We start from the raw sequence: 12,224 nt of genomic DNA on the forward strand, positions 1-12,224 counted from the left end.
CTTAATGTGAAGTGGTACTCACATATCTCAGTGTCATGCTCATCCATGGTATGGTAGGAGATGCAAAGTGGAATATGTTGCAGATATTTTATTGTACACATCTAATGTTGCATGCAAACCTGAAGTTTTTTTTTAAAAAAACATGGAGCATAAAATGCTTCTTGCTTCATTCAAGTAAATAATTTAATAGAGAATAAACAGCTATTTCACTTTGGAAGATAGAAGGGACCTTAATTGCCTAGCCTCACTGATATAATAAAAGGACTATCTATTATTATTATTATTATTATTATTATTATTATTTGAAACACAATGCTGGCTGTTGTATTGGATCACACGTCGGACACTTCCCAAGTGTCTAGGACTGTGTGATGTATCAGTGAATAATGTGTGCAGATCCCAGTAAGGTGGCCTTTTGCAGCTGGCAGATGGTAATTTTGTCAGCGCTGATTGTGTTTAAGTGCAGGCCAAGGTCTTTAAGCAATGCACCCAGTGTACCAATCACCACTGGGACCACTTTGACTGGCTTGTGGCAGAGTCTTTGCAGTTCGATCTTTAAATCCTCATATCGTTCCAGCTTTTCCAGTTGTTTCTCTTCAATCCTGCTGTCACCTGGGATTGCAACATCGACAATCCATAATTTGTTTTTTAACACGATCGTGAGGTTAGGGGTATTGTGCTCCAAAACTCTGTCTCTCTGAATTCGGAAGTTACAGAGTAGCTTGACGTGTTGATTCTCTGTAACTTTTTCTGGCTTGTGATCCCACCAGTTCTTTGTCGCAGGCAGATGGTATTTGTGGCACAAGTTCCAATGAATCATCTGAATTATTATTATTATTATTATTATTATTATTATTATTATTATTACCTTTATACCCTGCTTTTCTCCCTCTAGGGATCTAAGGTGATAGGATAAGTAGGCTCATTTGAATTGTTTGCTCTGAATCTTACTTGAAATTGCAGTGTACACTTAAAATGTTTGCTGCTTTAAAAGAAACCATGTCAAACAGAGATTGAATGTATCTTACCTTCTTATTTCTTAGGTATCACGGTTGGAAAATACATGGCTGCAGGCCACAGTGTTATTACAAAACTTGATGGAGTATCCGATATAGATGATGTTACCTGCTACTCAGATGCAATGGATCACCCATGTAGTTGGAATAAAACCACAAAAGAACTTACTGGACTTCGGGAATGTGAAAGATACACAATTAATGCTAGCTGCAGTGACCAAGTGTCAATTCACGTCCCACCTGGTAAGCACAAACTCCAGATTAATTTGCCCACCCAGTTGTTTTAACCCTGGTTGTGGATGATTGAATTGGGTGTTGAACTATACTGAAGATTTGAGCTAGAAGGGCATAAAGGTCACTCCTTTCCACCTGCTACTAAGGAGGCTGTTCAGGTCCTGAACCGGTGCTTGGCCTCTGTAACGGTCTGGATGAGGGCGAACAAATTGAAATTGAATCCAGACAAGACAGAGGTACTCCTGGTCAGTCGTAAGCCGAACAGGGCACAGGGTTACAGCCTGTGATGGACGGGGTTACACTCCCCCTGAAGATGCAGGTTCGCAGCTTGGGTGTGTGATCTTGGAGTCATCGCTGAGCATGGAACCCCAGGTTTCGGTGGTGACCAGGGGAGCATTTGCATAGTTAAAACTTGTGCACCAGCTGCGCCCTTACCTTGGGAATTCTGACTTGGCCACGGTAGTCCACGCTCTGGTTACATCCCGTATAGACTACTGCAACACTCTCTACATGGAGTTGCCTTTGAAGACTGCTCGGAAGCTTCAAATGGTCCAGCGTTCGGCAGCCAGGTTGCTAACTGGAGCGGCTCTCAAGGAGTATGCAACTCCTCTGTTGTGCCAACTCCACTGGCTGCCAGTTTGCTACTGGGCACAATTTAAAGTGCTAGCATTAGCCTATAAAGCCCTAAACGGTTCTGGCCCTACTTACCTCTCTGAACGCATCTCCTCCTATGAACCGACTAGGACTAAGATCATCTGGAGAGGCCCTGCTCTCGGTCCCGCCTGCATCACAGGCGTGCCTGGCGGGGACGAGAGACAGGGCCTTCTCAGTGGTGGCCCCTCGGCTGTGGAACGCCCTGCCTGTAGATATCAGATTGGCCCCCTCTCTGCTGGCGTTTCGGAGGAAGGTGAAGACCTGGCTGTTCAAACAAGCATTCAACTGAAACAGTGTAATTGAACATAGGAATACGGAATAATGGATGTTGAGACTGGATTCTGATTTTACTGTTGAGGCGCTAATTGATTGTTATACTAATGTTTAATTGTTGATGCTATAATCTGTTTTTAATGGCTTTATACTTGTCTTGCGATGTTTTGCATTGATTTTGTCAACCGCTTTGAGTTGCCTGAGGGATGAGAAGAGCGGTATATAAGTAAATAAATAAATAAATAAATAATACATATGCTTTTGGCACATGTTTATGGTAATGAAACTATCCTACTTTTTCAGTTTCAAAGGGCTTTAATGAATATGCATATTAACACCCAACTGCAGAGTCAATATGGACTTCATGTCTACTTCACTTATGGCCTCCAGATCATAGGGTTTGCTTGGCAAGATTTATTCAGAAACGGTTCGCCATTGCCTTCTCTGTGGGCTGAGAGAGTGCAACTTGCTCAGGGTCGCCCAAGAGATTTCCATGTCTGAGTGGTAATTTAAACCCTAGAGTCCTTGCCCAACACATCAAATCACTGTACCAAACTCATAACATAACACCGGGGGACATGTGTGGCAGAGTAACATCAGAGTCTCGTCAATAGAATGTCACTGAGCAGCAAGATGACAAATATTAATCATGGAAAAACTCATAACAATTATTTTAAGGAGAGAAATCATGTAGTATTAATTTGAATGTGCTTGATTTACTGTGATAATCTTTTAAAAACAAAACAAGGAATACCCTTTTTTCTTTTTAATATCTTTGTTAATGATGCCATCAATAGTATTGTGCTTATATAAAATGTATAGCAGAACATTTGAAAGTTGCACTGGATATTCAGACATGCATTCATGTAATCCATTACACTGTTCAATGGAGAAAAAGTTGCGGGCCTGAAAATATTTGTTCTTTTATGATTTTGGGGTGCTGAAAACGAAAATGACATTTAAAAATGTATATTGGCTCTAGTTTTTATGATATAAGCAATCACGTGATCACGTATGGTTGAAAAAAATGCATGTTGCGGCTTACACTATGGAAGATTCTAGAATACTCTAGAAAGTTTGATGATGCAGTATTAGTGCCGTGTGCAAAAGCCAGAAAGCCCTATATAAGGCCAGACTTTTGAACGGTGAGGGTCAGTCAGTTGAAGACTGAGACAGTATCGCTAAACATCGTTTTACATTATTCTTTTTACTGTAGTTATGCCTCGCACGTGTGTAAATAAAGCACTATGGAAAAAAGATAACAAGGCAAATGGACTCCGTCAATGCTGTCAGACTACTGCTGGAGCATTGTAAGAGACAATCCTTTCCTTGAATACAAAAGAAAAGTCAAGAGAAGCAAACAGGATCTAAACTAAAGTCACGATTAAAGCGACATTTAAACTTTCAGACTTTTCAACTGCATTAGGCCTACTAATATAGTTTCTTGCTGCACAAACATAATCAATAGACTAATTAAATAAATATTTCTCATGTATAAACTATTGGCAATATAATTTGACTAAAATTTAGTAAATATTCACAGTTTATATACATGCAGTAAGGTTAGGCGCATTATCATAATATTAACGAATTACCTGTTGTGGAGAAAATTGAAATAGCTGTTGCATAAAACCCAGAGCCAATTAACACATTTAATTATTATATTTGAATTCAGCATGTTACATTTATTAAGAAACGGCACATTTCGTTTCCGTAACTGAGAAAAACTGAAAATTTGTAGAACAGTGTTATTAAATGTAGAAATAAGTGCAAAATTTGATCCAGCATTCTTTCAAAATGTGAATAATGACTATTGAAACAAATATCATTGTGGTTTCTTCCCCCCCCCCCCCCGCTCCCCAGTTACATGGAGTTTGACCAAAAAGGATGTAACCGATACCAGTGTGACATTAGTCTGGGAAATCAATTCAACACGTGAATGCAATTTAAATTTTTCCTATTGTTGTCAACCCAATGGTAGGTCATTAAATAAACTGTTTGTAATTGTGTATTAATTTGATGGAAAATTAATTTTACATTTTTTTAAAAAAAATGTGTGTGGATATTTAAAATGAAAAGAATTGCATTTGAAGATTAACGTATTCTACATGTCTCAGCTGGGATGGAAATATATGAACTCTACTTACCCAGTCAAAAGGAAGATCTGTGTCTTTTAAAGTGACAAATTTTAAACAACAGCATATTGATTGGGAGTGGGGAAACTTAGCCTTCTTGATATTATTGGACTCTGACTCCTATCAGTATGAACCACCATCATTAAGAATGATAGGAGTTATAGTCCAAAATATATGAAGGGTCACAGTTTCTTTACACCCAGTACAAATTGCCTCCTTAGGCCAGAATAGGGATGCTGAAAAAGGACAGTAATTCAAAGGATCCTAAATATTGATGTCCAGAAAGATATAGCCAGGGCGGCTCGTCCATTACGTGAAGTAAGCAGTTGCAGAACACTTTTTTTTGCCAGGGGTGCAGAGGCACCTCTGTAAATGCCCCTCGACCACCACTTGAGGAGCGCCCCCTCAGCTCACAACAGCCCTAGCAGTCCGGGGGTGCCTCGGCTTTCTTGCCTCGCTGCCGGATGATCCTCTTCCCAAAGGGACCGGGACCTTGAGCCTTGCCTAGCCCCTCTCGTTCCTGCTCCACCTGGCCACCGGGTGCGCGAGCAGAGCCGGTGCTCAATCGTTCTCCGCGTTTGATCCCTTCCCCATGACCGGCTCCTTTTCCCAATCCCCTGGCGCTCCACCCGCCTTCTCTCCTTTCCCCAATCCGCTTCGGGTCCGGAGGCGTGTTTGAAGACCCCAGCATGCACACCAAAAGAACCCTCTTCTCCTGACTTTCTCTTCAGCCATTGGGCCAAGAGAGAGAGAGAGAGCCCCTCCGGCTGGAGGTATCTCTCACCTCTGCTCCCTCCTTTGTTTTTGCGCCTACCTTCAGGAAAGGTGGGCATCTCTCAACCTCTCTCTCTCTCTCTCTCTCTCTCTTGGTCCCAATGGCTGAGGAGAAAGTCAGGAGAAGAGGTGACTTTTGGTGCAGAAGCCGGGGTCTTCAGGCACGCCTCCGGAGCCAAAGTGGGCCAGGCAAGGGAGCAAGTGCGGCAAGTGTAGTTACTGGGATGTATAGTTCACCTACAATCAAAGAGTATTCTGAACTCCACCAATGATGGAATTGAACCAAATATGGCACACAGAACTCCCATGACGAACAGAAAATATATATATCAATGATTGGTTGGGGGCGGCGCCAAAATACTGTTTGCTTACCGTTGAAAATTACCTAGGGCCACCTCTGGATATAGCCATCCTGACAAACACAGGGTCCTTGAAGTGGTTCGGATGCTTTAAACATAATTTCCAGCGGGCGCCGAACCTAAAAGCTGATATGCCAAGATACCTAAGAATCACTTTTTACCAGGGCAAGATTTGAACAAATTGAGTCCATGGAGAGAAACGGCAGATTCAGTCATATCCCACATGAAGAAAGACTATGTATCTGTGGTGCCTCTGAAGTCGAAAATCTGAACCACACTTTATATCACTGCAATCTATATGAAAAAGAAAGGAAACAATTCTTATGGCCTTTTATTTGCAATAAAACAAGCTGGGATACAGCGTCCAAAACCTCATTTTTGTTGGCTGGTTACAACCCCATTCTGACAACAGAAGTTGTCCTTTATTTGTTTAAAGCTACATTGGTTTCTAGCTGATAAATACCTGTATATTTGTATTTTATTTTAAGAGGACTAGATGTATGTTGTATGTTGTATGTTGTATTTGCACTGTCTGTTTTTGATAAGGCCAACTGGCTAATCAATAAAAAATGTTGTTGTTGTTGCTTTACACCCAGTGCAGATATTTGCCTCATCCTGCATGCTCAGATTCATGATATCTTACCATTTCTTACAGATACTAAATGCACTGATACGCATCCTAAGACATACTCAGGACGTTATGCAATAATTAATTTACATCCTAATATGAATTACACTTGTACATCACAAATATATTTCAACAATGAATTCTTGAACAGCACAGACATCAAAGTAGAAACGGATTTTGGAAGTGAGTATAATATGATTTTTCTGCACTTTCTCTCTTTTTGAACTTTACTTTCAGTCCAGACGCATAATGAGAATGCTTGTGCATGCATGTGATTAGAAGTGTTATTTGTATTACAAGAAGAAATCTATTCTGCTTTGGTTAGACCACACCTGGAATATTGTGTCCAATTCTGGGTACCACAATTCAAGAGAGATATTGACAAGCTGGAATGTGTCCAGAGGAGGGCGACTAAAATGATCAAGGGTCTGGAGAACAAGCCCTATGAGGAGTGGCTTAAGGAGCTGGGCATGTTTAGCCTGAAGAAGAGAAGGCTGAGAGGAGATGATAGCCGTGTATAAATATGTGTGAGGAAGCCACAGGGAGGAGGGAGCAAGCTTGTTTTCTGCTTCCTTGCAGACTAGGATGCGGAATAATGGCTTCAAACTACAAGAGAGGAGATTCCATCTGAACATAAGAACTTCCTGACTGTGAGATCTGTTCAACAGTGGAACTCTCTGCCCTGGAGTGTGGTGGAGGCTCCTTCTTTGGAAGCTTTTAAACAGAGGCTGGATGGCCATCTGTCGGGTGATTTGAATGCAATATTCCAGCTTCTTGGCAGCGGGTTGGACTGGATGGCCCATGAGGTCTCTTCCAACTCTTTGATTCTATGATTATATGATTCTACCTCTCAAATAGTTTTGCTTGAATGTCCTCTAGTTGACATTGGGGATTTCCGCCACATTTTTATTCTCCCTGAATAATTTTTGGCCACTGTTGGGAACATGAGGTCTTCTAGATGTAGTCGGACTACAACTACCAACATTCCTCACCACCAGTGATGCTTCCTAGGACCACAAAGAGTAACAGTCCATCCACATTTGGAATGTATTCCAAGTGTATAGGTCCTCAGCCTCATTAATGGAGGCTTTTGGCTCAGATCCACCCCATATCCATACTCAAGAGGATAATTGGGAGAAGAAATCTCATCATCTCTGATGGCATGCTTTCTCATTATGATTTCCTGTTCATGTGTTACAATGGCATAGTATAAAGTTGACATGATTTTCTGATGTTTCTGTTACTGTTAAGGCAAAGCTATTATGTGAGCCACCACATCCTCATTGCTATATGCTTGGTGGAAGTTCTTTTTTGATGGGGCCATTCTGGATAGGAAATGGCATCTGATACTCCTTTTCCTCATTCCCATCTCCATTAGGGTACTTACGACCAAAACTATAATGCCAGGCAATTTAACTTTCCTTTGATTGAAAGGAAATGCCCCCATAGACAAATCCAAGTAATTCCACCCAATCCCCATCCATGCAAATATTTTATGAAAGGCAAAATAGTTACACAAAGACTGGAGGAGGGCAAATGTTGTCCCTATCTTCAAAAAGAGAAAAAAGAGGACCCCAAAATTACTGTCCAGTCAGCTTGACATCAATACCAGGAAAGATTCTGAAGCAGATCGTTAAAGAGGCAGTCTACAATCACTTAGAAAGGAATGCTGTGATGACTAAACGTCAACATGGATTTCTCAAAAACAAGTCATGCCAGACTAATCTTATCTATTTCTTTTCAATAAAGTTAGACACTTGATAGATGCAGGGAATGCTGTGGATGTAGCATATCTTGATTTCAGGAAGGCCTTCAACAAAGTCTCCCATGACCTTCTTGGAAACAAACTAGTCAACTGTGGACTAGACAATGCTACTGTTAAGTGGATTTGTAATTGGTTACGTGACCGAACCCAAAGGGTGCTCATCAATGGTTCCTCTTCATGCTGGAAAGAAATGACTAGTGGAGTGCCAAAGGGTTTGGTCCTGGGCCCAGTACTGTTCAACATCTTTATTAATAATTTAGATGAAGGTTTAGAGGGCATGCTTATCAAGTTTGCAGATGGCACCAAATTAGAAGGAAGAGCTAATACTCCAGAAAACAGGATCAGAATTCAAAATGACCTTAAAAGATTAGAGAGCTGGGCCAAAACTAACAAAATGAATTTCAACAAGAACAAATGTAAGATACTACACTTAGGCAGAAAAAAATAAATGCAAAGATACAGAATGTGGGACTCCTGGCTCGACAACAGTCCATGTGAAAAAGATCTTGGAGTCTTGGTGAACAACAAGTTAGTCATGAGCCAACAATGTCATACGACAGCTAAAAAAGCCAATGGGATTTTGGGATTCATCAAAAAGATTATAGTGTCTAGATCAAGGGAAATCATGGTGCCTCTCTATTCTGCTTTGGTTAGATCTCACCTGAAATACTGTGTCCAATTCTGGGCACCACAGAATTGGATGGTGTCCAGAGGAGGGCAACTAAAATGATCAAAGGTCTGTAGACCATGCTCTATGAGAAGCGTCTTAAAGAACTGGGTATGTTTAGCTTGCAGAAGAGAAGGTTGAGAGGAGACATGATAGCATTGTGTATATATGTAAAAGGGTATCATAAGGAAGAGGGAGCAAGCTTGTTTTCTGCTGCCCTGGAAGCTAGGACCTGGAGCAATGGGTTCAAATTGCAGTTCAAATTGCAGGAAAAGAGATTCCACCTGAATATTAGGAAGAATTTCCTGAAAATAAGGGTATTCAGCGGTGGAGTGTAATGGAAGCTCCTTCCTTGGAAACTTTGGTTGGATGGCTATCTGTCAGGAGTACTTCAATTGTGTTTTTCCTACATGGCAGGGGGTTGGACTAGATGGCCCATGTGATCTCTACCAACTCTATGATTCTATGAAAGGCAAACTAGATGGCAACTCATTACTCAGTTGGCAAGTGAGTAGGAAGGAAAGTGAACAATAGGTGCCCAAAATATTGACCCATGATACTGGCCTTTCTGGGCACTACATATTATTTAAGGAAGGAGATGAAGTATCAGAGTACAAGAGTATGTGGATTGGAACAATAATAAAGGAGAACTGTTGCATGTTACACCTTGATTAAAACACTTTGGTTAGTATTTCAGACACTGCAGTAGTTCTCTTTTATTTTATTCAGCAACACGTGTGATAGATGCCTTTCAGAATATTAGAAAAAACATTGTGACTATGAAAATTGGATGTTGAAATAGGGTAGTGAAGTTGGTCTGGGTTTTAGTAAGAGTTTTAGTACAAAGAGCTATTTAAGTTGCTGGTCACAATACTCTCAAATAGCATATTCCAAGTCTATACTAAAAGCAAGCATGGATTTGACACTGCATTGGCGTGGGGTCCAACAGGTGCTACAGATTTATTGTATAGAAAGGAACAATTTCAATCAAATCTAGCTCTTTCTTTTGATTGGTTGCTTTGGGTCTACGGACATAAATATTTCTTACAGTGATCTAACCTAGATGCTATGCTTTACTTCTTACTTACTTACTTAGGAGATCCCTCATTGAGTTGTTGTAGGTTTTTCCGGGCTATATGGCCATGTTCTAGAGGCATTTTCTCCTGACGTTTCGCCTGCATCTATGGCAGAGGTAGTGAGGTGCAGGATGCTTGCCATAGATGCAGGCGAAACGTCAGGAGAAAATACCTCTAGAACATGGCCATATAGTCCGGAAAAACCTACAACAACCCAGTGATTCCACCCATGAAAGTCTTCGACAATACAGGTCCCTCATTGTCCGAGTAGGATAATCCTCCAGGGTGGTGGGTCTGTAGGTGACTGTGGAGCCCTATTCTTGATCTGCATCGTCTCCCGCAGTGAGGGCATTGGTTTCCAGGTGGAAGGCGATCCCAGTTGGGGTTGGCTTGATGCACCTTCCTCTTAGCACGTTTCTCTCTTTCACCCTCCTTTCGTGCCTCTTCAAATTCTTCAGCATTGCTGGTCACAACTGACTTCCAGCTGGAGCACTCACAGGCCAGGGCTTCCCAGTTCTCAGTGTCTATGCCAGAGATTTTAAGGTTGGCTTTGAGCGCATCTTTAAATCTCTTTTCTTGCCCGCCAATATTCTGTTTTCTGTTCTTGAGTTCAGTGTACAGTAACTGCTTTGGGAGACGGTGGTCGGGCATCCGGACAACATGGCCCGTCCAGTGGAGTTGATGGCGGAGGACCATCGCTTCAATACTGGTGGTCTTTGCTTTTTCCAGCACACTGACATTTGTCCGCTTGCCTTCCCAAGAGATCTGCAGGATTTTCCAGAGGCAGTGCTGATGGAATCGTTCTAGGAGTTGCATGTGACGTCTGTAGATAGTCCATGGAATATAGCAGGGTTGGGAGGACAATAGTTTTATAAACAAGCACCTTGGTATCCTTACAGATGTCCCTGTCCTCAGACACTCTCTGCTTCGTTCAGAAAAATGCTGCACTCACAGAGCTCGGGCAGTATTGTATTTCAGTGTCAATGTTGACTTTTGTGGAGAGGTGGCTGCCAAGGTAGTGGAAATGGTCAACGTTTCCTAATGTTACACCATTAAGCTGTATTTCTGGCATTGGAGAGGGATTGGCCGGTGATTGCTGGAAGAGCACTTTGGTTTTCTTGATGTTTAATGACAGGCCAAGCTTCTTGTGCTATGCTATGCATTATATAAGTGGTTTGCATGGATATCCTCTTCTACTTAAGTAAACGGAAAAGCCTTTGTAAACTCTGGGCTAAATTGGGGAATACATTAATTTATCCTATACATTTCTAATACAAAATAAGTGTCCTTGAATGCAATGGAAATTTTTCTTGTATAAGGTAGCTGCCTTAAAAAATATGGCTGCATTCAATGTGTATTTTTACAAAAGTAACACTTTGCTGGCAGGGTGGATAATTATCAGAAGAGGTTTTATTTCTCGTGTCAGGGCAGCCTGTCAGTTATATTACATTTCTAACAGAACAGAGCAAACAAACAGAGAAAATACAAAATGTGTGAGTTTGGTAGTTGATTAAATGTCCTTTGGCCAGTATCTGGCCACTTGGAGTGCTTCTGGTGTTGCTGGAAGAAGGTCCTCCATTGTGCATGTAACAGGGCTCAGGTTGCATTGCAGCAGGTGGTCAGTGGTTTGCTCCTCTCTGCACTCGCATGTCGAGGATTCCACTTTGTATCCCCATTTCTGAAGGTTGGCTCTGCATCTCGTGGTGCCAGAGCGCAGTCTGCTCAGCGCCTTCCAAGTCACCCAGTCCTCTGTGTGCCCAGGGGGGAGTTTCTCATTTGGTATCAGGCATTGGTTGAGGTTCTGGGTTTGAGCCTGCCACTTTTGGACTCTCGCTTGCTGAGGTGTTCCAGCGAGTGTCTCCGTAGATCTTAGAAAACTATGTCTGGATTTAAGTCATTGACGTGCTGGCTGATACCCAAACAAGGGATGAGCTGAAGTAACCAGCATCAGAAGAGGTAAACTGCGGGTTTAATTCCTTCTCCTCCTGTTCCATAATCATAAAAAGATAACTCCTTTGAAACTGTTATTTACACTGTCAAGAGGTACTTTTGGCACCTGTTTTTACCTTATATTAAACTCACTATTATCATTCAAAAACTCAACTTTATACTTTGTTTATTCCATTTAACCACCATACCATAAGGGCGGTTTGTTAGACTCTATTTCATTATGTAACCTTCCTTGACAAGATTTTGTAAACTATCTTGAAGGTAATGTACAGTGTGGCTCATATGCTATAATTTAGTTTTGCTAAATGTGATTTTTATTTCAATAACTAAGGTGTTCAGCAGTGGAACTGTGCCTCGGAGTGTAATTTTAATATATGATATATTTTAAATATATCTTTTTTTTGCTTATTTCCTGTATCAGAGCCAGATAAGCCCGAAAACATTGAAATTAGCCAAACTGCACATAACATATTCATTTCTTGGGATAAGCTAACAAATGAAAGCAATAAACCAGTTGATGGTTACATGGTCCAAATTTGTAATAAGGATTCTCCTTCCTGTAATCCAGGTAAGTACTTTGTACATACAATTTCCAGAAGACATATTCTACTCTACCACAGACATTTTTGAGGAGTTATTTTTAATCCTTGGACACAACTTTACTGGTCAGTTCTTGTGGGTTTTTTCGGGCTA

The 12,224-nt window shown here is 41.3% G+C and overlaps 1 protein-coding gene across 1 annotated transcript in view; it reads left to right on the plus strand.

The window, feature by feature from the left end:
* The window catches only part of PTPRC (protein tyrosine phosphatase receptor type C), a 161,301-nt gene that overhangs the window by 101,188 nt on the left and 47,889 nt on the right, over positions 1-12,224 (plus strand). The window contains exons 8-11 of the mRNA XM_060774568.2: positions 1,044-1,259; positions 4,041-4,154; positions 6,101-6,256; positions 11,953-12,099. Of these exons, the coding sequence (XP_060630551.2) occupies positions 1,044-1,259; positions 4,041-4,154; positions 6,101-6,256; positions 11,953-12,099 (633 nt within the window). The remainder of the gene's footprint in view (positions 1-1,043; positions 1,260-4,040; positions 4,155-6,100; positions 6,257-11,952; positions 12,100-12,224) is intronic.

The sequence above is a fragment of the Anolis sagrei genome, chromosome 4 (genome assembly GCF_037176765.1).
Source record: "Anolis sagrei isolate rAnoSag1 chromosome 4, rAnoSag1.mat, whole genome shotgun sequence".
Classification (NCBI taxonomy): domain Eukaryota; kingdom Metazoa; phylum Chordata; class Lepidosauria; order Squamata; family Dactyloidae; genus Anolis; species Anolis sagrei.